Consider the following 26341-nt stretch of genomic DNA (forward strand, 5'->3'; position numbering starts at 1 on the left):
GAGATGCATCTGCCTCTAAGGTTGAGCCATCTACTGTTCACTGAAGCCTCATCTGAAATGGTCTCAGAAGAAGGCTGGCTATCAAAAACCTAATTCTTGAGAAAGGAGTGGGAGAAAAGGTTGAGGTATGGCAAAATACGCAGGAAATGGACTCAAAATCAGTGGCAACCATTCTGATGAATGGCAACAAGAGTTATAAATCCACCTTTGAAATATTGCCTCAAATTATTGTTAATATGTATGGAGGAGGTCAGGAGAGACATACAACAATGAGTGTCTACAGCTAACCGTAAAACAGGGTGGAGGGTCTGTCATGATAGGAACTGCATTTTAGCCAGTGGTGTTGGAGACCTTGTTAAATTTGGTGGAATTGTGAATGCAGAAATGCACCATTAGGATTCGATCTACAATGAAATATCATTTGGAAAGTGTCTGATTATCACCAGCTTTTTTTTTTCAGTGTCAGTGATCCCAAAACTCAATGCCAGTGCGGTAAAAGCATAGAAAAACACAAAGTAGAACACTATCAGTCAATGATGGGCCTCCTCAGAGCCTGGATATCAATATTACTTGACAGGAAACAGAACAAAAAGGCAGGCAAATTTAAAGAAGAAGAGCTTTGAATGCTCTTCAAGAAGCCTGGAGAACTATTCCTAAAGACTACTTAAAGAAACGAAAGGAAATGTTGTCATTTCTTTCTGTCATTGCAAATCATTTACTTGAACAAGCTTGTAATGTGTGGGAGTGTTACCGGACAGATTTCTTTTCCACAGCAGTTTGCATAATAGAATAATCGTAATTTGAAGTTTATGTTTAAGTTTATTCGGTCAACAACAACAACAACAGATAAACATTTTACATAGAAGTACTCAATCAAACAGTAACTGAAAAAGGAATAGGCTGAAGCCTTGTGGCTTATAATTATCCTGTCCTTTACCCCCATAGGAATAATCAAATCCTTAACCAAGAAAATAAATAACATTGATAAATAAGTTATGTAACAATTTGAAAAGAAATCGATGATAAATCAAGAAATTAAATCAACACAAAATTATTCATCAAGCCAAATTTCTATAACCTTGTATGATACAAATTTTTAAATTCTTCCTGAAAAATGTCAAAGAAAAACATCTTCAGTTCATCATTAAGTCCATTCCATAATTTCACTCCCAAAACTGACACAAATCTATACTAAACATTAGTTCTCCTTTAGGTATTTCAAACACATAAGACCCTCTCAAATCATATTTTCCATCTCTTAGTTTACACATACTTAAAATACGAATTGGAACATTCTTTTTCATCACTCGATATATCATTTCTAAAGTTTTAGAAAATATAATGTCCATGAATTTTAACATAGATGATCCTACAAAACACTGGTTGGTGGACTCCCTATATCCAACTTTATTTATTATTCTAATGGCTCTTTTTTGCAATTTAAAAATTGAATCCAAATATGTTTTGTATGTGTTCCCCCAAATTTCCGCACAATAAGTCATATAAGGCAAATAAAGGGAAGTATACAATAAATAAAGGCAGTTCTTGTTCAAAGAGTCTCTTGTTTTATAAAGAATAGAAACAGGCTTGGATAATTTCCGTTTCACATGTTCTATGTGGGGCTTCCAACAAAGTTTATCATCAATAATTACTCCTAAAATTTTTTGTCTCATTTACTCTTTCAATTTCAACATTATTTAAATTCAATTTTACTTTAATATTACTTTTACTACCCCCACATAACATAAATTTTGTTTTACTTTCATTCAATGATAGTTTATTAAATACAAACCATCTATTTAACTTCATTAGTTCTGTTTCCACTGTTTTCAGTAATTTCTTTATGTCCTTTCCAGAGCAAAATAAATTTGTATCATCAGCAAACATCACATATTTTAAAGTATCACTGGCTGTACAAATATCATTTATATAACATAAAAATAACTTAGGTCCCAAAACAGATCCTTGCGGAACTCCACAAGTTACTTTTCTAAGTTTAGATTTCATGTTATTAATACTCACATATTGGAACCTATTATTCAAGTAACTATTTAACCAGAATTGTACATCACCTCTTAAACCATACCTTTCACACTTCCATAAAGGTAAAGAATGATCTATCATATAGAAGACTTTACGTAAATCAATGAACACACCTATTTAACTGTTTTTCATGCACAGCCATTGCAATATTTTCAATAAATTCCATAGCTAGAGATGTTGAACGATTTCTTCTGAACCCATACTGATGATCATTCAATAAATCATATTTATCAATAAAATAATTTAGTTTGTTTGCAAATAGTTTTTCAAGAATCTTCGAAAATTGAGGCAGTAAAGATACCGGTCTATAATTTGACACAATCTGTTTATCACCAGTTTTATATAATGGGATCACTTTGGCAATTTTCATTTTATCTGGAAAAATTCCAGTTTGAAATGATTTGTTACAAATATATGTTAACGGTTGAAGGACACTATAAAGAACTTATTTAATTAGCGATATGTCAAGGTCGTCACAATCCATGGATTTTTTACTCTTGAGTTTACTCACCACTTCTACAATGTCACTTTCACAGACTCCACCAACATATGTGATCGCACATGCAATAAAAGTTATAGTTGTAATTTTACGGTATACAATGAATATACAATACCTGACTCCTCTTTGAGCTGAGTTAACTCGATTTCCAAAAGTGACTCTCAGTTTTCGCCCATCCTGTACTCAATTAATTTCGTGATCCAGATGAATACCTGCAGCAGACCAGACCTGCTGCTTGCTGTGACTGCAGCACGTGATTGGCTGCCTGTTACAAGCCCCGCCCACGTCACGATCCCCTTCGGGTTCTCCGTGACGTCAGTTAGGTGGAGATGGTGATATTATATGTGAAAACTATCTTACACATTCTGGCTATTTCAACAGTGAGACATAGTTCTGCATAACACAAAAAGAGCGAGAAAAAATTAAACGACCCACTTAATTTCGACGTCCTCTTCTTATTTAATTGGCCAGCCAGGCGCGTTAGGGAATTCAAGGCGCACTTTATTGGCTGAGTTTGACAGCAATCACGTGTTCTTGGCACACGATTGGCTGAGCTCTTAGGAGGAAGTCAAGTGTCACAACATTTCGGGAGGGATAAGCTTGGAGTTGACAAAAGCGGTTTGCCTCAGTCGAAACATTTCGCTACACTGTAATTTTTTTTTTATTTTTTTCATTTCTAATTTGGCTCCTGGACGGACCACGCGGGAAAGGATTACGTTATCCGGTTGCGAACCAACCACCCGCGGCGTGCCGAGGACTTGCTTTCACAGTGGACTTTACCTTCACAGCTCGGCACAGAGAGGAGAGTGGGACTTTATTGTTCAAGGCTAGCTAGCTAGCTTTGCAAAGCGGCTTGTTTTTGTGTGTATTTAGCGTGGACCGCAGGCTATATGGCTGCGAATTACGAACCGATATATGGACTTTCAGAAGATGAGGTAAGCTTTAAACTCAACCGGGCCCATAAAAAGTATACTACAACCAGGAGTCTCTTCAAGAGGGGTGCAGCCAGAGATGGCCAGCGTTAGCCCGATAGGCAAGCTAACAACCCCTTACCCTGGATAACATTCCAGTGTAATGTTCGGCAGCTGTCAGTTCCTCCCTGTCTTCGTGTCCACTAGTTTTCTCAGCTCATTTTCAGTAGCGCTTTCACCACTGTGCCTACAGTCGTGAACCCAAGCAGTCCAAGTTAGTCGAGCAGCCTCTGTTGGTTCGTTCCATCCTCGGTTTAATTCAATTTATGGGCGACTTAGAGCTTAACCGCTACCTCGCAATGCTCTGTTGAATCCCAGATGTGCAGAAGGGAAACCGACCGATTTCTCGGGTGCGATGGCTCGATCCCGGTACAAGCTCGACCGCTGTGTCAGATTTAAACACTACCTCTTGTTTGTAATCGTGGCTGCCTGATAAGTGAGGTGATCTTGGATGTAGACGACTGAGTTGCCATGGCATTCAGATTTACATAAAGCATGTAGCCATTAATTATGAAATAATTCGAGCGTTATTGTTTTTTGTTTTTGTTTTTAATACTGCAGCATCATAGTCACGAGTCAAACATTGGGCATCTATGAGAGTCCAAACATTTTTTTAAATAGGGGAGCTGTTATATGTGAGATCGGAGCAGTGTACTCTCAAATGGCAAGCAGTGTGGATTTTTTTTTTTTTGGATAATCCTGGTGGACAGCTAAAAATATATCTTTAATGGTTTCTCAAAGGGGAAATAGGGGTGTGACTCTTGATTGTTGAATTTGCACTCTGCCTGCATTTGACTCCTCTGTCAGTCTGACCAGGAAGGATGTAAGAGGGTTCAGCTTCAGCAATTCACTGAATCTGTGTTACGTAGATGCACTTTGAACCCTGTGACGTTAGTTTCTCTAACATCTATGTAGGGATTGGCCGATTTAGCTCCCGATTATCAATATTGGTTGTATTAGCCACTGGTAATTTGTTCTGTCACTTCCAGTTTTTAGTATGTTATGTGAATTAAATGTTTCAGTGACAGCAAAGAGGAAACAAATACCAACAGCACCACCAAAATCATGATAACAGGGGGAAGGATCTTTATTGGCTAGAAAATATTTTTAACATCAGGTTTGAAATGTTGGCGTAGAATTTAGGTGCCTTCTTATGTTAACATTGTATTTATTATATATTTTTTTTAAATAATCATTAGAAGTAAAGGTGAACCCTATCATTTAACCCACTTTGATAGCTCTGTGGTACCCTGCTGACATGAGGCTTGTCTGTAAAAACATCCCTCACACACACTAAACAGATGGGGATAGTATTCACTGATGATTATACCATGAAACAAAGCATTTACTGTGATCATGAGGTAAACATTCAGTAAGGCACCCCACTCCCCTTTTCTTCTCACTTTGGCATCTGGTGTTATGCTAACATCATTAACTATATCAGAGGCTTCCCCAGTAAATTAATTGCAGCTGCAGTGACTTGGAGAAAAGTGTAGTCACAGCCTGGCATGAGGTGGTTTAGCGTATTAAGTGTCTACATATTTTCGGATACTGCGTTTGAGTTTTGGTGCCAAGTTACAAACGGCCATTTATTTATAGGTGAGCTTTATTGATTTAAAAGGCAGCTCATTGCAGCTGGCTGCTTGAAATATCTTAGATGACTTAACTTAGCTGATTAAATGTTTTGACCCATCATCTCTTTCCCTCTGTCTGCAGCATGAAACACGAGTGTTACGCGTTAAGGTCATTGCAGGAATTGATCTGGCGAAGAAAGACATCCTTGGAGCCAGGTGCGTATCATGGAATTTTTGAGAACACGTCGGAAGATACTGTTTTTGTGTTAATAATAGAAGTGTTAGGTTGCTTTCCTGCTGTCATTGTGAAGGCCTAGTGAGTGGACTTGGGCTTCTTTCTTTCTGGTGCTCTACATGTTCTCTTCCTTCACAAAACTAGGTCTTTTGAGACCTTCAAGATTGCATACACATCATCACAGTTAGGTCATGCCAAACATGTCAGCTACTTCACTCACTAATAATGATTCGCCATGGATCATTACATGAAGAAATCCATGCTTAAGGAAAACTAGACAGGCCTTAGTTGTAATATTGTGTTTAGCATCCCAACTCTTTGGGGTTCATCAGTCGTTTTTAACCTTGAGCAGCACAGTGTTATGCACAGTTCCTACATTCCCTCTAGTTACAGACGTTGCACCTCAAGTGTTAATGAATGATTTTCATCCTGCCTCTCCTGTCCTACTCATAACCCACCTCTGTTACCCTTCTTCCAGATAAAAGCGCTTGACTAATTCTTATACATGCCACATACCTTCCCACATGTGGGAACACAGTGTGGTTAAACATTTGATGATCTCTGAAGCGTTATGTCCATCAATATCCCCTTCCCATGTGTGAGTCTGTGAAGTGCAACAGACTGTTAATACAGCTTGTACATAATGTTACATAATAACTTTAGTTATTGTAATTTTTTTGTTAAGCAGTGTAACTTCTGCTCCTTGAATTTTAATTACCCACAGCTTTGCTTTTGCTCTAATAATATGCTGAATGACTCGCTGTCACTTCTATCAACACCACCTCTGCCATCCTGCTGGCTGTTGTTGTATTTTTCCATGTGCCAATCAGAGACTTTCTTCTTAATTAGAAACTAGCTTTCTAGTGTCAAACTAAATATGGAATATTTATTATGCTGAAGCGCAAACATCCATTAGAAATAGCAGTGACCAGTAAGTCACTTAAATGGCACAGCATTTCAGCTGAAGAGATCTAAATCTTAACATGTGACCGCTTTTTGCTGTTATAGGTCTTTTAGCTACATGTTATTGAATGTCTGAGTAGGTTTGCAAATGTGATTGCAATGCAAAACATGTAGCAAGACTTCGCAGGACAGACTCACTGAAGATTGCTTATCACCATTCTTTAAAGTAACATGTTGCATGAGACTGTAAAGAAAAAATTAACTATATTAAACTGTATATCTGTCTGAAATCACCACAGGAGCACTGGAAGCCTCTTCTGAATTTGAGCTCTGTGCCTACTGTTGATCACAGTAATGTATCTGAACTGTAAGAATGCAGACATTGTCTGAGGAAGAGCTTGGCATGTGTAGCACTGTGTGAGTGCTACTCGCATGCCAGAGTGCATGTGTTAGCATCCTGATGCCCTGCTGGCAGGACAGCTCAGCCTGGCTCAGGAGAAAGCTGAACTGTAATGCAGTGCACTGAATGAGGTCTTGATGTGTGGCTAGCTACCACAGGAGACAGTGCTGACTTGGCAGTCTGTCACCTCATAAGATGCTCAAACAGTTCCAGCCTGTTCTTTTCTTCTTTTTGCTCCCAGTGTGTTCCTGTCGGTGCTCCTTTGTGGCTCGTGTGTTACATTCTGTTGTTTCAGATTAAATGAAACACTCTGAGGTTTTGTTTTCACCGTTTGTGTGCGGCGATGAGAGAAACTCAAGGAAGTAACTTCAAAGAACAAGTGTACGGGGCTATGCTTTGATTCCGGCTGCTTTTGGTATCTTTAATCTTGTGTTGACCACAAGTAGCCTTTCTCTCACCCTTAGAAGGATTTTTGCTCATAGAAGGAAGGAGACAAGAAGTCTCCGTGCAGCTGGGATACAGTGGTCTCATTGTTTTTGTTTAGTCGCAACATATCACAGAACCACACAAACACACAATTAGAAGCTGTGGGGTTTCTGAAGATGTTAACTAGCAGCACCTGTTTTGCCTAGGGTATGTTTGCAACTCCTTCAATATCTGTCTGCCCGTCTAATTTCGTTCTTATTCTTTTGTTTTATCTCAACTGCTTCCTTCAAATGAAAGTAAGACTGCACTGTAGCTGCCAGGCAAAATCTAATTTTGGTATATTTGAAGTGAAATTGAATTGCTGATTAGGTCAGTCATAATGCTATGGTTACTAATTATGTCTGAATAGATTTAAAACCCATTCTCTAATATTTTGATATTTAAAAAGTGTTTAAAATCCTGTATTTAACCTTACACTAAGCAGTTCTTGCTAAGCAGCCACAATTGTAGCTCCTGAGACCACAAGAGGTTATTACAGGATGCTGTGGCAGTAAATTCTGTGAAGGGTGCTGAAATGTGCCATGTGGGTCGTGCCAGAAACCCCAAATCATCATCTCAACACAAAACGGCAATCGCACCGTTCACCTGCGTCAACTCAGCATACTGCTAATTTGACCAAAGACATCTGAAGCCAAAGCAGTCGTGTTCTTGACTGCAGTGGATTGAAGAGTAAGTAGCAGGGGAAGGGTTATTGTAGTAGTAGGCAGTTATTGAGTTGCCTAAATTGCCCTACTAACATTATCTTCCACATCATCTTTATATACCACAGATAACAGTGTCTGGTGGTGGCTAACACGTATATTAGCTGTGTTGATACCACTTAATTTCAGTTCTCTTCATCATGTTGGGGAACAGCTAAGGTGTGTGAATATATTTTAATGATTTAAAGTCTGGACTTGGCTCTCTTGATTGGAATCCAGGTTACATATTGACGAGATAGCAAGTTGGCAAGTCACCACTCATTTGTAATGCAAGTAATATGCATCTGTTAATAAGTTACAGTTGCTTTTATAAATTGTGGACTGTGAGGTACCAATTAAAGTGTATTACATTTGCTTTCACTGAATAAATCTGTAATGTCAATATAGCCATCTCTCTTCTAACACTACTAGAGAAACTAAGTTGAACCTGCAAATGCAGAAAAGTGTAATTCACACCAAACTGTCTCTGCAGCACAAATATCTTATTACATTAGGTTGAGCAAAGGAAAAACAAAGTCTGTGCAGAAACCCTGCTGTTGCTTAGCTTCTTTCTTGCTTTGCTCTTAGTTTTTCTTTTTTTAACCTCCAAACTCTAGCTTTCAGTAAACCTAGTTGATTAACTCGATCAATAAAAAGTTATTAACACAGAGGATGCTTTAAGATATCCTATTTAGATATACAAATGCACAAGTAAAAGCATCCTGTGTTAATTGCGCTGTAATTTTAACGTGAAAGTTTCATGTAGGACTATGTAACTTTGCAAAGCCACCCCCTCCACATGTACACAGACCTTTTAAATAGTCAGTTCTCCCAAGGAAGGGTTTTGGCAAAGTGTGACACGGTACCAGGTGTTGCCTGCTGTGACTAACATCAGACTAATTGGTCTTCGCAGTGAACAGTAGATCGCCGCTCAGACCAGAGCTCACTGGAGATTTCTACCCTGTCAGCACCTTCAAATAAGCCACGTGGGAAGTTTTAAATAGCACAGTCACACATGGTCTGCTTATTGTTTGTACTTCTCTCCTCAAAATGTTTAGCTGTTTCTATTTTTAGCAGTCTTTACCAATAAGGCAGGATTTCTATTTCTCAGGATACTCAAATGGAAGGAGTTTCTAACTAAGGCGCACCAATCGCAATTTTCTTTTTCTTCTAAGTGTGAACTGTCTACACTGGAACTATAACTGATTGCATTGAGAAAAAAAACTTAATTTGTTTGTATATGCTAATATGTAATTTGCTTTGGTCTTTTATCACTTTGGAAATCATTGTTTTGATATGGAAATTAAATGTAATATGAAATGTATGTATCTTATTTATTATAGATGTATGCTGTTTAGTAAATATGTATTGCTGGGAGCAGATGGTTTGAATTTGGATATGCTTCCGACTTTTTTTTTTTTTTCTGCTTTGGTTTTGCAGTGATCCTTATGTCAAGCTTTCCCTCTATGTTGCTGATGAAACTAGAGAGCTTGCCCTAGTCCAAACAAAAACAATTAAAAAGGTAAGTCCATAAGTAAACAGTGACTTTGAAGCGTTGAACTGTAGCATGTTTAGTCTGATGTTTGTTGTCTTAGAGGTCCTGTTTATGTCTTGGGTGACGCAGTCACAAGTGGACAGCTACTCTGCAAATAAACATACAGCCTACAGAAGTTTTGCAAACCTGCTTAATTATTCAGGGACTCAAATTAAAGTCTAATTAATCTTGACTCAAAACAGTGTGCTGCTCTATGTTCATTTTACAGCCGGTCTCACCAGCAGGGCACCTGTCGCTAATGGGAGAACTATTATAAATGGCGGAAGCTAACGGGAAATGGGCAGTAGTTTGGAGATATTTCATGCTATCACACTAATGTGCTGGTGAGATTTCTTATTGTGTACATTTACAGTTGTAAACAGAGTTGTTGGGAATAAGTCTGTTAGCCAGTACTAGTGCAGGAGGACGTTGTGTTTCTCCACTGGTAGGAAGAACACAGATTGTGTAGGCGTTCTTTAAATGTGGCTCCAGATAAATTTATGTACACACTGCTAAAACAAGCGAATGGCATTGTGTAGCCCACGGCATATCTGAATATGGTGTGAGCAGTCAAATCTGCGTGTGCATTCCCACACCTGTACTTGGAGGTTTCTCCTTGTGATTGGATCACCCAAGATGCATGTTAATTCCAGGTGAGAACAGAGCCGTAGCTTTATTCCTTAGTCACACACACTCAGTCACCAATGGCAGCAGACTGCTATGCAAGAAGTAATCTGGAGTTCATTGTACTGCCTGATGGTGCTTTGGCACATGGAGGGATCGAATGGCCAGCCCCTATATTAGTGGAGAGCTCGCTCGACCACCTGAGCCTTGAAAGCCCAATGACCTCTAATGAACCTACTTGTATTGCTTGGCTAGCTTGGCCACTCCTGCCAAACTAATCTACTTCCACACCTGCACTTTAGATGGGCCTTTTCAGCCACTTAAATGTGCACTTATTGAGTCCCTTTTAAAGTCACAGGTGTGGGATCACAGATCATCTTAATACCAACACACACTCCTTACCCCCACACCTACCAATCAAGGCAAAGCTCCAGAAAGGCACAAAAAGGTAGTGCTTCCTTTATCTGTTATCCTGACAGTATAGAGGGAGACACTGGTCGAGCTCTTTCCCCCGTGGCCTATTTTTGAGGAGGAAATCTCTTCACAGCAGGGGGAGCTATTACTTGCCATTATTGTAAACCCAGGACAGGAGATATTTCCAATTCAAAGGAAGCTGTAATTTGAGTGGAAGTGCATATTGATTTCCAGGATTTTTGAATTTCTGAGCTGCATGGTTTAAATTTGATCTGAAATGTACTGGGTTCTGCTGCACTCCATTTTATTTTTTTCTGAGGCTGTACTTTATAATATGCAGGGGTTAAACTTTAAAGCATAGCTTGACTCAGTTTCTTACTTCCTGGTAGTAAAGTTGGTTATAAGAAGCTGCCAACGAAAGCCTGTGTTCGAGTCAAGCAGCTCAGGCCTACATGCAGCCAAACATATGCTGCCAGTGGCCATGGTTTTCTTTATAGGATATAAATAGCTGACAATAGCACTGCTATGTGGAGCAGAAAAAGAAGCCGTGGTACTTCGCTCTTCTGTGGGCTTCATGTGTCTTTAAGTGGGACACCTTTGATGGCATCTTTGTTGTTGAAGCTAAGAGTTTGGCTTGTGGCAAGATGACATAAAAAAATGGGATATGACAAAGAAATAAAAAGCCAATCTGAGGCAAACATCAGTAGCTAGATGATGCCCTGAGCACAGAAGAGCTGAGGTTAAGCTGTTCTGGATATTTTTATTTTTGTTTTTGCCTCGTGAGCTGCAGATTTCATTAATATTGTTCATCCAAGTACAGCGAGTTAATTTGTAATTGTGGTATCTCAGTAGTTTTAGTACAGATGTTATTTTATCACTGCTGTAAAACATTTAATGTTTATTATTCAGTGTAACTTGTGGAATTCAGGTTTCATTGACATTTGAGTGTTTAAGTCATTTGAGTCACCAAAGGAATTTTAATGAGAACTGTCACTTAGTTCCCAGTCTAATAAAAACATCAAATGTGTGAGGCAGAAGGAGAGTGGATTGGAGGGGGGGTGTAACTGCTGAGCTGATGCATCCAGAAAGTGGGTGAAAATCCTCACGCCTGTTAATCGGAAGGCTTATTCTTATCACAGGAGCAAGTTTGCTACAAACCTCCTCTAACAATATAAGAGAGGATCATTGGCATGCCAGATAGAGCCTAATTTTGCACATGGCCTCTCTTCTCTCACTCTGAGTGGGATGGTTTTCATACATCTGTTCTCTTTTCTGTGTAAACTAATGATGCTGTTTATTGTGTTTTAATGCAGTTATTCATTGTGGCTTCTGTACACTGTGTTTCAGACCCTCAACCCAAAATGGAACGAAGAATTCTACTTTAGAGTGAGTTCAGATTTTGAAATGCTTTCGTGAATGATGATTATTATTTTTTATTTATTTTTGCTTTGACAGTCTGTTATTGCTCTACTTTGGAGCAGGAGTTGTATAGCTGTGAATCTTTGGTTGCAGTTTAACATGGCGATGAAACCCACGTCTTCCACCCCTGTAATCAAACAGGACGTTATAAGTATAGTGACATACATATGATAACTCTAGACTGAGGGTGTTTAGTTCATTGTTAGGTGGTTGCTAGGCATCTATAATTCAAGTTTTGTGAAGATAAATCAATAACATTTTGTGAAATTAAAACGATAGAATAGTTTATAAGATTTCATGGGTGAATAAATGATACAAATTGGTCATTTCCTGTTGTTAGGTAGTTAAGTCGCATAATGATGTCATAATGTGCAATATGGATAACAGCCTTTTAAGAGTATAAGCTGTACCTTTGTGTCAACTTTGATTGCTCAACTCCTGATAGTGTAGGAATTGTTTGCAAGGAAACAGATTTTGTGTATTATAGTAAAATGAGTGCAGCTCAGGCTTCTATTTCGATAATTAGACAGCTGACTGCCTTCTAAGACTCTGCACAGTTTTCAATTATTACAAAACAAAAAGCAAGCAGCCAGTTACCCGCAAATGCACATACACTTTGACATAAACAGCAAGCAACGTCTCTAACATCTTCCTTCTTATTTTGTTGCTCCCACAGGTGTGTCCACAGAATCACAGGCTACTCTTTGAGGTGTTTGATGAAAACAGATTGGTAAGATTCCCACTTTTGTAGATTTATTTAGTTGTCTCGTGTCGTTTAATCTGCTTCGTGCAATCTGTTCTCCTTGGAAATATTTGCACAATATATTGTCTTTCATTTAATGTCCTATGGTGATCATTTGCTTTCCAAGAGGCACTTTATTTTGTTCTCTAGTCTCAGTTACGCCAATAAAACATAATGACTGTAAAACTGATATTGCTAAATTTGTCTCAAACAGTTCTGCTTTCATTATACCGCAGAGATTTTCAATAACTTAGAAGAAGTTTTATTGACTTTGTCTGCCCTCCCTCTTGTGTTAACAGTTTTCGAGATGTGAACCATTTTCCCAGTTTAACATGACATGATTTCAGCTTTAGGCTTTGTAGATTATAAACAGCGTACAGTTTGTTTGACTGCTAGTTTCGGTACTCTGCTTTCGGACTGTAATCCACTAACGGCTCCTACATTCCTCTTATGTCAGATTTCTCAGATTTCCCCCACAGACAAGAACACTGGTTTCCTTGACTTGTGAAATTAAAACCCCTTTTAGGCCCTCAGTTGCCTTGACAACTAAATTAAATGTCTGCACATTGTCAAGTCTTGCAGTGAGTAAAACCATCACAAATAGGTCTTGTAATCAATTTACTAATTCACTCTTGGCTCTAAACGTCACCTTGGTTGGAGTATCTTCAGAGAAGGCGTGCATAAGAGAAGTGATTGCTGACACCGTGGAGTCATTGTTCTGTAGAATAAGCAAAAGGCTCTGCTAGCAGTGTTATTTGTTTCCTATGTCTTCTCAGTAACTCTGGGTCCTGGGTTTGATGTTGTATAAAACAAACAAACGGATGCAGCCCAACATAGTTTTGGTGATCTTGGCTGGATAAGGCACATTCTGTCGGGGCCTCTCAGATTCAGGGCTGTTGCTGAGGACCATCGTGGGAGGTTAAAACATTTGGGATTTGTTTGGGAGTGTCTTTTTGTAACAACACGATTTCTAGGTGAACCATATAAAGACATGACTATTTCATTGATCTAAGCATGTAACACATGTCTAACTTGCTCATTTGCACTCCGTCCCTTCTAAAAAGTGCAGCTCTAATTTTCCTTCAGTACAGTGAACACTCTCTGTATAAGAGGATGAGACGAGAGCACAGCACAGGCAGCCTCAAGCACGGTCCTCTCCTTATATGTCCGAAGAGGTGCTTTTTGTCTTTCTCTTGGTGCGTGCCAAGGCAGCTCCCCCACCACTGGTCAGCATTTCGTTTTGTACTAGAGCATAGTACAAATATAAGAGAACTATGTATGACACTGATGGTTGAATTTGAAGAAGCGGCTGAATAGACCTACAGCACAGTGCAGTTTGAAGCAGGCATGTTATGTCATTTGGCAAGCTGGGCTCGCTGCCATTGGACCACACATTGGCATTTTGTTTCTTTTATACAGAACATTCCCCATAACATTTCTCACACAGACACACATTTATTGACTGTGCCTAACACTGCAGGCAGTGTGTCATCACTAAGTGTAACTGGCTGCCAAGCCGTGAGTCTTCGTGTATTACAATGTCTTTCTTTTGGCTTCTTTGTCCAGTCAGTATTGTTTCTTGATGCCCTCTTGTCCACAATGCAGACCTTTGATATTTATTTCTTTTTTTCATTCGTTTGAACTACTACCGGCTGCTGGGTGCAACTTGTTTTTTGAAAAAGATAAGGTGACGCACTGTGGTCTAAGCCATAGGTTGAACCAGTCCAAGCGGTTAAAACAAGGCAGTTACTTTTCAAGTGTGTGGCTCTGAAATGGCAAGATGTGATAGGGGCTTTGTCAGTTCTGTGCACGGAGGCGGATGACTCCCCCACTAACTCTGGCTTCAGGGCAAAGTAGTCCAACTCCCACTTTTTCACATGATGATGCTGTGGTGAATCAAATTGTAGGAGCGTTTTTTACATTAATGTACAGTATGTTGCATACAAAGCGTCTTTTTCTGTGTTGCAACTTGGAGTTAGGCATTAGAATTTGTGCGTGATTTCATTCAGCATTACAGGCTAGGATCACAGCCAAGTTGTGTCTCGGACTGCTTTTGGATGCAAAAGGAATGACCTATAAAAGCAGCGTCAAATGTTTGGCTGTGTATGGCAGACATTGCATGTTTATTCTGTTTCAAGTAGACATGCCTTTTCCGAGTGAGGACCATGCTGTTCTGTGATCTGTCAGATACTCTGCTCTTTACTCTCAATCTCACTTTTTTTTATTCTTGATCCATTTTTAGCACCAACTTCCTTATGCTTCTTTTTTTTCTGTTTATAGGATAAATAATTATTCATTATAGGATAAATTATATTCTCCAGACTTGGTGTTGAATTTTTGACATGATTGGCACCAAATGGTAATTGGTGATCAATTAACAAGTAACCTTGCTGTGAATCTAGAATCTAGAAGTTATTGATGCTTTCCTTTTCCCTTCCATTTCTTTCTGCTCCTTCAGTTCACAGCATGTCACAGCAGAACAGCCTGATTGCAGGCAGCACTGAATGATTGGAACCATTCAATGCCAGAGGAGTTGAGTGGGAGCAAATAAACAGCTGACTGGCATTGCCAACATTGCTGCACTCATTTTCGTAATAATGCTCTAATTTGATCCAGCTTTCCCATTTTGATCACATTGCTAAACTTTCACCCCTCCCTAAAAATCCAAAGCTGCTTGCCATTTAGTTCAGTTTGATCCAAAAAGAGTGTTTAGTCAATGATAGAAGAACGTTTCTGTAGGTGAGCATGCAGTAGTTCATCCATTTGTCATTTTAGTTAAGTTTCTATTAACTTATTTTTACAGTCAAAGAAATCCACAGTCAAAAGACGAAATGACTTGTATTTAAGATGAATACGTTGGGAACTTCTTTTGTTAAATAATATGAGCCACAATATTGAAAAAGGAATGAGTTACGATTTAATTTAATAGGTGTACTCTTGGTGAGTGGTGTTTTGATTCTGACTGCTACTCTGGGGAAACTGAGCTACTCTTACTGAGATATCAATTTTAGCAAATGAAATCAAATTCCAGATGATGTTTAAATTATGAAGAAAATAGTTTAAAAACTCATGAAGTCAGATGAAAGGACATTAATGAGATGTGGAGGCAGGGGAATTGGAGGGGTTAGAAAAAGTTCATGTTAATAGAGGGGAGGATGGATAGGAGTAAGCAAGCAGGATGTAGGTGGGGTTGTTGGAGGGGGGGGGGGCGGGGGGTATTTGGTACGTGAGGGCATTATGGGGTCGTAACAGGAGATGGCAGGGCCATTTGTAGTCACATGACTGCCAGGCAATCCACTGTCACCTCGGAAACCAGGAGTGCCGGCCACTCTTATCCAATCATGTCGGGAATGCTGGCTGTCACTTGGCTCAGGCTATTTCTGCCGTCTGTCGCTAGTGCTTGATGGTGCTAAGAGACTGGTATACAGGGATCCTCCTCCTTTTTTCTTTTTTTTCTCCTTTTTTTTTTTTTTAAACACCCCACACCCCCCCACCCTCCTCCTCGTAGCCATCAGCCCTCACTCTCCCTCTCCTTTGAGTGCGTTGTATAAAGTTGTCAGCTGTTTTGCAGTGGCTGTTTTGCTTTTGTGGTGTGAGTACTTCTTTTCTCAGTTCAGCTTGGTGTGGGAAGGAAAGTTGCGGAAGAGGCTGGGAGAGGGGAGTGGGGAGGGGGGAATGGAAGAAAAGAGGATCAGTTGTCTAGCCAAAGGAGAAGTGGGCAACAGTTAGGATACTGAGGCAAGAGCCAGAGGAGAGAACCAGCAGCCACTCAGTAAGAAAGTGAGAGGCAACGGGAGATTTGGACGTGAGGTGAAAATGGCACAGCGTCTGCGTTTGTACTTTGGCTCAGGACACAGTAACACAGCCCCGGACATACTGGAAGGAGACTTTGAGGTGCAGCAGCGAGACGACGATGGGGTCACGGCACACCTCGTGCAGCCACATCCAGCATCGAGGCCTTCCCAGGACTCTGCTACGGAGCACGTCCCGTCAGCGGCTTTTGGTTTCCACTCTGAGCCTTCGCTTAAACGCAGCTCCTCCATGTTCATACCCCAGCTTGCCGCCTACACTGAGCCACGTCCTACTAGGAGCTCATCCATGCACATCTCCCTTCAGCGCTCCAATGGATCCAGTAATGGAGATTCCAGTGGTCATGCCGATGATGTCCCACCACCCTGTTATACTCCTCCAGGACCTGCGCCTGCCTATACCGAACCACAGAGTCAAGCTAACTTTCCGCGGCAGTCCCCTCCTCCATACTACAGCCCTGATTCTTTAAGTGTGCAATCTTCTCTGGCGGAGCCAAACCTTCCCAAGCGCAGGGTCTTTAGTATTGGTTCCAGCAGTCATTGTACGTATAACAGACGCCAGCCTGGCATCAGTGTTGGTGCCATCTACATCCAGAGGAATTCTCCTGACAGCTCTGATGTCCAGCATTTCAGAATCCTTCCCTATGGCGGTACCGGCTGGTCTGTCCAGCAGCAAAGCCTGGACCAGTCCTCTGGTGTTAATGGCACAAAGCAGAGGCTAGTGTTTCAGCTCCAGCAAAATCAGAGCCAGGATCAGAAGCAGGGCAGACAACCGGATGATCCATCACAAGAACAATGCACAGATGCTGGACCCAACAGCTCAAGAGGTTGCCATAGGGTGCGCTACCCTAGAATTCGATTACATAGAAGCTCGTCTCATCAGAGGCTGCTGGTGGAAAATAATAATCAGAAAAGTGGTGCAGACAGTCAGACTATAGACGAGAATGAAACAGATGTGGAGACAGAAGCAAGAAACAGACCTGATGGTTGTACTTTAAACTTTAGTGGGGAAAATTCCAGAAGGCAGCCACATTTCAAGATATATTTTACCCCGGGTGGAGGTGGAAATCAGGATGTGAGCTTTGGCAGTGTAGCAACGACAAGTAATTCCAAGGTAAAGAGTGTGGAAAAGTTTAGTAGAAGCATACTCTGCCTCTGAAATGTTTGGTGAAAAATTGTTGAATTACAAAAGTGTTATGTAACATTTATAGACTTGTTCTAATGTTCCTAGAGAAACTGATATTAGAATGAATAGTAAACAAATCCAAAAATAGCGGGTGGCATGTGACATTTAGTTTAATATGACTTGGCTTGTTCCTCTTGTAGCCAAAAGGGTGAGGTCCAGCACTGTCATGAACATAACAAATGAAAAAGCCAGTCTAACACATCTAATTTGCAGTGGTTGCTTAAGTACTATTTAACTCTAAGAATATAGGCTAGACAGGGAGAGATCTGTGTGGTGCTGATACAGGGTGGTGACTTTCCTGGACCTAAAAATCCCAGACAACCTTGCTGATCTAAATCACACATGCTGCTTTTCTTTCACTTCATAACCAGAACGACTTAAAATCTCACACACGTCAGCCAGTTTAGTTGTGCAAGAAATGGATGAATGGATAATTTGTTCCCATGCACTTGTTGCCTTCCGTTTCACAGAAATGCGACACTGGGGTTTTTGATAATACCCTTAAGTGCAGTCAGCACTCTTTAAGAGCTGGCTGTGTCTATTTTTAGTTTACCTCGACCGTGTTTGTTGGTTTTGAAAGCAGGCAAGCGGCATGTCTTCTCCAGTTCTTGGCTGGTATGGATGTGAATCGTTGCAGCTGCTCAGCAGGCGATTAAGAACTAACATGTCAGTGCAGCCCAAACAATGATCAAAAAGTTTCACAAGCAGCGTCGGTTTGCTCAAAGCCTGAAATCTTTTGGTGTTGCTCTCCTGTCTTATGCATATCTCCAACTCTGGTGCTAGAATGCTATAATCACTGTATTGAGTTACCCAATTTGCTGTTTACTTATTAAACTTTTAAATACTTTCGATGTAGAACATTTAAGATGTTTCTTTTAAGCTATTTTTAAATGACACTTTAGAGATGTAAACTCAATTTTTAGCCTAAAATTAAATATAGTAGATTTTGAAATGAAATAATAGGGCCGTCATTGACTGTTTGAAGTTTAGCAAGCAGGATGTAGGTTTATCATGAGATGCTTAGCTCCAGGAAGGACCGCCTAAACAGGAAGCTATTTGCTCATATCATGTTTTAGTTCATCTGACCAAACCACTGATTTCATTCATCTGAGTCACCCCCCCCCCCCCCCCCCCCCCCAACCCCCAAAAATTCCCCCGCCACAAACCAGATTGGTTATTTGTAAAAGTATAAACATGCTTTTTTTTCTTTTGGAGCTAGCCTCAAGTGGCCACTCCAGGAACTGCAGTTTTTTGCATTTAATCATCAGCTTGAGTTTATTGCACCTCATCGGTTTCTGCTTGCTTGTATGTGTAGAAGTTGTGACCAGTTGGATAAAAAATTTCTCTTCCCACTCACTTTGACTGAGCTTAGTCTGCATCCAGGCAGATACTGTGATGCACAGTCCTGCCAGTGATTTCACATTATGCAGGTGATGAAAAAGGAGATGCCAAGATGCACGCTAGCAGTAGCAAAGGTGATGATGAAAAGGGCAAGGGTGGTGTTGATATAGACAATCTAGGTTTTGATAAAAAAAAAAAAAAAAGAAAGAAAGAAAAAGTTTTTAGATCTAATGGGAAAAATTAATCTTTTCCTTCGCCCCTCATGGTAGTGATGTGAGACTCCATGGCATCCCGTTTCTCAAGCAATGAGGAAATCCCTAATTACACCATAATGACGGGTCTTCCCCAACTGATTGCCTGGAGTTGGATTGCCCCTTTTTAAAACTGGGCTTGGGATGACGTGTGTGTGTGTGTGTGTTTTTGTGTGCGCACACCAGATGGACTAGCTGCAAATGGCTATGCCCCCGTGCCATGCCCTCGTTACAGCCCTGCCTTAGTACCCCTCGGTTTCCATTCATTGAGAGCTCCTGGAGGCCAGTAGGCTGGCTATATTTACCTGAGGCAAGATTGTGGACGAGTGGGGTGAGGGCACACTTTTTATTTTGGTCCGATAGCATGTGAGAGGCATTCAAATCACTTGTGTTGTGAAGGGCTTTTCTCTGACAGCGTGGACTTCTCTGAATTGCATGGTATTGTAATACAGTTGTGTCAGCAGGGAGACTGTTGAGAAGGTGAGACAGCCTTTTTACACCTCAGTGCCAGCCTGGACTTGCTCCAGATTGCCCTTTGTTGTAAACACCCTGTCACCACATCTTCCTGTAGCTTCATAGCATTTCCAGTTCTTAGCACTTTAGCTGCTTTCCTATAGTCTTGAAAGATTGGAGTGTGTTTAGGAATGATAATAGATTAGGTTTTTACTCGTTCATTACATGTGAATTGAAGTGAAGAGCAAAATATCCTATAAACATTGACCATGAAAGCTGCTGTCTGGGTGCTTTTGCTTGTTGGATTTAATTACAGGGTCAGAGAGAGATGTTGCTGCAGGCGGCATTTAGGATTTTCTTTAATTTTATCATTTTTGGTGCTGTGAGAACCACAAAATCATTTGTAATCCACAGATGTTGCAGTGATATTTCAGCACAAATCTCTGAAACGGTTATATTCTCATCCAAACTTGCCAGAGTAAAATTAGAAGCATGTGAAAAGCAATTGTTTCGGTGACCTACTCGTGTTCAGTTTTTAAACTTTTTTGGGCTAGCTTCCTCTTTTTTTCTTTTTTTTTTCTTCTCATACCTCAAGCCACTCCTCTTTGTCCACCCGTACTTCCTTCTGTTGGTCTTTGGTCGCACTCTCAAAGTGTAACCTGGTCCTGGGAGGCAGTTGCAGACTCAAATCTGACTTCTTAATGACTCTGTAATTAAATCCAACTCCGTATATAAAGTCAGAGCTGAAATGCTTGTTATGGTTAGTGACATTTAAAAAAACAACAAAACAGGTTTGCCTGCAGAAGGTGTTGTTTTCCATGTGATAATATCATTGCTTATATCATACACTGGAAGTGACAGTGCTACTGCTGCTTATGTGATCATGTGGTAAAAGAGTTGTGGTTATGCTGTGGTCAAGTTTGCTTTTGATGCTCTCTCAAACTTGGAGGAATCTTATGTCGGACTGCTTTAAATGAGTTATGTTAACAGTAAGTGAATCGTTTAGTTTGGTTGGTTTAGAAATTGAAAGCATGCATTGCGGTAATTTGCACAGTAGTGACTCCTGTTTTCCAAGAAGGGCTCATTTACAGTGTGTTATTCAGTGGAGGTGGGTGGACGTGCGAGGATGAGTGACTTCGTGTGTGTGTGTGTGTGTGTGTGTGTGTGTGTGTGTGTGTGTGTGTGTGTGTGTGTGTGTGTGTGTGTGTGTGTGTGTGTGTGTGTGTGTGTGTGTTTACATGCCTGTGCGTTAATCAGTCATCATTTTTATGTGACTCATTTGTAACCTTTTCACTACTGAATTCCAGCTCAGTTAACTGTGGTGGGAGCCCAGTGCAGTCACTCCACAGCTCTTTTTTTTCTTTGTTTATCAGAATAAACTGGTGTTTTGTTTTGCTTTTTGTTTTAAATTTTTAAACACCTTAACCTCAAATCAGTGTAAAAAAAAAATCCTTTCCAGGCCATGCAGTCTATTCTGTAGAGGCTTAAATTCTGCTTGTTCTTATTCTTCATCCAGAGGTATAATACTGTTTTCAGAACTAAGTCAGTTTTTGATTTTTATTCCTTCCGAAAACTTTTTTTTGCTGATTTCAAGTTAAGTAACCAAAAATATCGCATTTTACTGTCAGATTAAGCATATATACAGTGTCCCACACACTTAATTTACCTGGAAATTGTTTCCACAACTTTCACACGTGCCACAATGTTAAAAATTTCCTCTGTTGTACATTAACAATAATCAGTCTTTAAAGTAGAAAACAGACTGAAGGTTGTTTTTTTTTAATTTAATTTAATTTTTTGTAATTGTGGTGAGTGGGAGAGCGTATAATTGACAGTCAGTAGTTTTTTTTGTTGCACTACTGTAGTTGTCTTTGCGTAAATCTGTCACTGCATCATTCAACCCAGCTTGTGTGTCAATCAGTTAGTTTATGCCTGTTGTCTAAATCAGTTGTGTCCTACACACAGGCTACTTCCAAGAATGGACTTTTCCATCTCGGACAGGTAATCCATACTCGGTAACGGACAAATCTATGGGCCTCTTAAATTTCAGACACAAACCTTCCCTGTTTTAAATTTTTCCTTGTGGTCACATCTGCCCTTCTCTCCCTCTTTCCAGCTGATTTGGCTTTTATCTGGTGGCTGTAGATGTTTTTTCCTTGCTGGGATCGCAGGTTTTTCTCCCATAAAGTGTTGCAAAAGGCCTGTCCATAAATAAATCTCGCTCTGAACCTTCTGTCTGGACACATGTGGAAATCTGTCCTGATTGATAGAGAAGCTGATCTTAAATCATAACTAATCAAGTGCAATTTTCAATAAGACCGCGTGGAAATACTTGAACAGTTTTTCTTTACTGCCTTTAAACTTTAGATTCTCAGGTTTCCACATGTGTTCACAAATTAGGCTGGAGGTCACTGTGTTTCTGGATGGGGCTGTCCATGAAATGAACTTCTTTTTGCCTTTCTTTCCACCTGTCTTTAATACATACAAAATGCTGCTGGATAATCTGGTGATTTTTACCTCAACATTGTGGTTTTCCCTTCATTATCCCTACTGATACTTCGGGCTTTTCACAGACACACTCAAACAAAACAAAAAGTCATTTTTTTAAAATTTCAGCTTCTAAACGTGACCTTTTTCTTTCCCTCTAGACTAGAGATGATTTCCTGGGACAAGTTGATGTTCCTCTCAGTCATCTGCCAGTAAGTTATTTACATCTCTGCTGTCATTTATTTACGTCTGTATGTGTGTAAAGCGTGAGTGCGTGTGGATGCACTGGCTGGTTTAGCACTGTTTTGAATGCTCAGCTGTTTCTTATCTACAATTTTGCTGTTCCCGCTTAACCTCTGTGAAGGTCAGGGAGAGAGTTTGTTTGTGTTTTCCCATCTTGAGTGTGAGAAAGTGCTAGTCACAGGTAATGCTTCTGTTGTGATCAAACAGCGCTCTCTGTATTAGAAAGGGAAAGCGGGCTGTCTAGCATGTAAACACACAATATTGACATGCAGAATCAGGGTGCTTGGGAATTTTTACAGTTGAGGTCTGATGCAAGCACAAGCCATTCTCACACCTGCGACATTACGTAGTGGAAATAAATATGAAACTGTTCAGCTGGACTGGACACGAAGGGTTTTTTTTTGGTTGTTGTTGTTTTTAAAACCTTCTTAGTAGTAAGTCGGTGTGATGCAAGAGTAAACCAGGTAGTTGTCTCGGGTCTGATGTCCTTCTGTCCTCTGTATACTCTGCACAGAGAACACATTTGAAGTTGCTTCTTGTGAAAATGGCAAAACCGAGTAGAGCTCTTATGTGCAAAAGGCTTAAGAGACCTACAAATCATCCTGAAGCAGCAGCACCTCTGCACATTTGAGAGCTTTGCTGCCAGCTTGGTTGTAGCTCCCTAAAGTTCTGTCTTAGTTGTCGACCTTAAAAGCCTATCAGTAAAAGTTTTTGGGGTTAATTATTAATGCCCTATTTGGGTCCCACAAGCCCAGGAAATTATTAGCAGATAAAAGCTTACAGCTGAGTCACGTTGAGAGTTGAAGCCTTGGGACAACATGGATAATATTTAGTCCTGATGTGACTTATGCTTAAAAAAAAAAAACCAAGGCTTGGTTTTAATTAATTAATGAATTTGATTAAACATGGAGGCTTGGCACGAATAACCTGCTGTAATGCTTATACAAATACGCGATGTATAAAAAGGTATGCGTCTGTTCTTATTTGGTTTATTTTTTCATGCATTACAGAATTTCTCGTCTTATTCATAGTTACTGGGCATAACTTAGTCATGTCTCCTTTCTCCGTAATAGTTTCTTGTAAACGTCCTTTTACTTTTCATGAAACAGGACATGAATACTGACTCATCAGAGTCCATCTGGTAGCTACATTTTCCTTATGGAACCGTGACCTCCTCTTAGCAAATAACAGGACAACGCCATTCCTCTTTTTCTTGGTCGTCTGTATTTAAGCAGGCTCCACACTCAACTACTTCTTTTTACCAGGCTCTGTGTTGTATGTGGTGAGACCAGATAAATAAAAGCATGTGAGGTCTGAAGGTTTAGCAAATCAAAAACCATGTATGATTGGAATTTCCCCTTTAAAGCCATCTGCTTTTGCACCTCTGGACTTCTTGCAGTGCTGCTGCTAATTTTAGATGGGACCATGAAACTGCCAGGACATCCATACTGTGCATTTCTGTCTCAAACTGAGCTGACGTTTGTAGTAAGGATTATCATCAGGCTGATGAGAACTAATCTCCAGAGATTCTCAACTTGGAGACCGAACAGTGTTTTCATTGAAAGGGTGTTGATGTTCAAGGTTAGGACAGGAGCTTAGGTAGTGAGCTCGTTGGTCGTTTTTGCCACATTCACAGTTTGCTCCACTGAGGCCAGATTTAGGTCTATGAGTTATGCCATAATGACCTCAAACTATGGGTGACCAGTCATCATAAAAAGCTTGAACTGTGCACCATCTTATTCACTACTCACCTGTCTCATCAGAGTTGCCTCCCCGTGACTTTAACCTCTTCAGATTGGAGGAGGGCGTAGTGGAGCTCCATGGACTGAAAAGTGTCTGCAGAACTTGCTTTAGTCCACAAGGAAACCATCCTAAATGGGAGCTTGATTGATAAAATTAATATTAGATATTATTTTATGTTAATACTGCCCCTAATATTTTGAGTTGGAATTTTGTTCCAACCTATTTCATAGTCCTGCTTTGAGGAGCCCCACCTAATATTTTGAGAGCAGTGTTTTGACTGTAATTGAAGTCCATTATTTGGAAACTTTACACTGGTTCTTTTCACACATCCTTTTCCTTTTACAAAACTTTCCAGCATTCAAGATTGCTTTTTTTTTTTTTTTTTTTTTATATAATATAAAAACTGACTTTTGGCCTCAGCGGTATCTCACAGGGCATTATGTGGTGAGCAGCCAGCATGGACTGGTTTGGCCCTGTCAGAGAGCGGTGTGAGATTGCTGTGAATTACAAAAGGCTGCTCAATATGTAACAGGAGAAGCTCAGGATTGCATAATGATCCTGGGATGTCTGTGCAGAGGGTTGTACCCTCTGTTGAAAGCTGGCGACTGTGATATTCTGATATCGCAACATGTGTATTTGCTTGTGTTCACTTAAATGCCGTCAGCAAAAACCTCCTCTATTTGCAGACAGAGGATCCTGCTATGGAGCGGCCCTACACGTTTAAAGACTTCCTGTTGCGGCCAAGAAGGTCAGTTTTGGCTGTGTTTGATATAAAATGAGAAAATGTAGATGGCAAATAGTATCTGCTTTTTTGTGTCTGTCTAGTTTGCCCCCTGTTAGCAAGTGGAGTAGACAATGACACATTATTAAAGTTAGATCTTGGTTCACAACACTGTCTAGACTCTGGCCATATTGGAGTCTAGACAACAATAACTTGGAATTCCAACTAGGACTGATGAGCAGGAAGTATTTAAAGCAGATGTTTTCCTTTCAGTCACAAGTCCAGGGTGAAGGGTTACCTGCGTCTGAAGATGGCCTATCTGCCCAAACAAGGAGGGCATGAGGAGGAGGGGGGAGATATGAGGGAGGAGGCTGAGGTAAGGTCTAATCCTCTGTTGTTAGTATAAACTGCTGACTTTGCATTACCTAAGACATTCTTTGGACTGTTTTTTCCACAATAAAAGCAAACCAGATTCTTCCTTTCTGCCACATGAAGGCAACATAGTTCTAAGCTTGAATTTAAATGTCCCACTGTGAACCAAAAGTAATGTGAGAGCATCTTTCTTTTTTTCTTTTATTATTTCTCTGAGAATTTGGGAAGCCGCTCACTGCCAGCATCTGGTAAAAGTCTTTTCCAGGTCAGGGTCTGGAAAAAACATTTACGATGTGGCCTGTTATTTGGAGAAAATTGAGCTTTTCCTACTTTAATATGTGTTCTTGGATGTGTGGAAGAGAGCTAGAGAGCGAAAGGCTTCACAGATAAGGTGACATTTAGCAGCCAAAGCGTGAAAGCTTAAATGGCACCCCTCATGTTCATACTGCAAAAAATTTCCTTTTCCCCCCGACTGTCTGTATTTCTTTTTTCTTTTTCATTGTATTAAAGCCTCATTACTAATGCTTTTTTTTCTTTGTAGTAGCTCTTTTTTTCTGCCTACGTATTAAATTAAGCGTAGAATTGCCAACACTATGAGTGAGATTGTTGCTTAAACATCAGCTCCGTCTTGGATTGTAGGCATAGATACGCCTGCCTGCTGGCAGCTATGAAACACAGGCATTAAGTAAATGTTAAGTAAAACATGAAAACAAAAAAAAACAGCAGAAAAATATAACCAGCTAAATCTTAAATGTACTTCTTTCTGATCTTTGGCTTAAACCTACCGTACTGTTTCAGGGTTGGGATGAGTCTGCTGACTCAGGCTCCCAGCGACCCCAGCAGCTGCTGCCTCCTTTGCCTCAAGGCTGGGAGGAAAAAGTGGACAACCTGGGACGCACCTACTACGTAAACCACAACAACCGCACTACACAGTGGAAACGGCCTTCCAACGTGTACGCCTGATCTCGCACTAATACAGCCTCGAACCTTTCACATGTCACTGTTGGTTTTTATACATGAAAAAAAATCACTGTGTTAAAGTCTGTTGAGGATTTTTGCCCATGTACTGCAAGCTTAGTGAGGAAATACTCTTCAAAAATATTATTTAAGAGGTTGTTTTTTTTTTGTTTGTTTTTTTTAAACGTCAAAATAACTGTCGGTCACAGTTATTTCTATTTGTAGACGTTACACTCCTTTAAAAATTGATAATT

General features: G+C 40.2%; 1 protein-coding gene across 7 annotated transcripts in view; it reads left to right on the forward strand.

Moving 5' to 3' along the window:
• Positions 1-3136: 3136 nt before the first annotated feature.
• nedd4l (NEDD4 like E3 ubiquitin protein ligase) overlaps positions 3137-26341 on the forward strand; it is a 42842-nt gene continuing 19637 nt past the window's right edge. For 2 of the 7 annotated variants that reach the window (XM_006789058.3, XM_006789059.3), the window contains exons 1-9: positions 3137-3477; positions 5230-5303; positions 9232-9313; positions 11711-11749; positions 12459-12512; positions 22213-22263; positions 24724-24785; positions 25032-25134; positions 25929-26083. In XM_006789058.3, the coding sequence (XP_006789121.2) occupies positions 3433-3477; positions 5230-5303; positions 9232-9313; positions 11711-11749; positions 12459-12512; positions 22213-22263; positions 24724-24785; positions 25032-25134; positions 25929-26083 (665 nt within the window). In that variant the 5' untranslated portion in view covers positions 3137-3432. Of the gene's footprint in view, positions 3478-5229; positions 5304-9231; positions 9314-11710; positions 11750-12458; positions 12513-16124; positions 17448-21529; positions 21566-22212; positions 22264-24723; positions 24786-25031; positions 25135-25928; positions 26084-26341 lie in introns of those variants that run through there. The other 5 variants (XM_006789054.3, XM_006789055.3, XM_006789057.3 and 2 more) reach the window with 4 other exon arrangements.

The sequence above is a fragment of the Neolamprologus brichardi genome, chromosome 7 (genome assembly GCF_056152115.1).
Source record: "Neolamprologus brichardi isolate AB-2024 chromosome 7, ASM5615211v1, whole genome shotgun sequence".
In the NCBI taxonomy this organism is placed as follows: Eukaryota; Metazoa; Chordata; class Actinopteri; order Cichliformes; family Cichlidae; genus Neolamprologus; species Neolamprologus brichardi.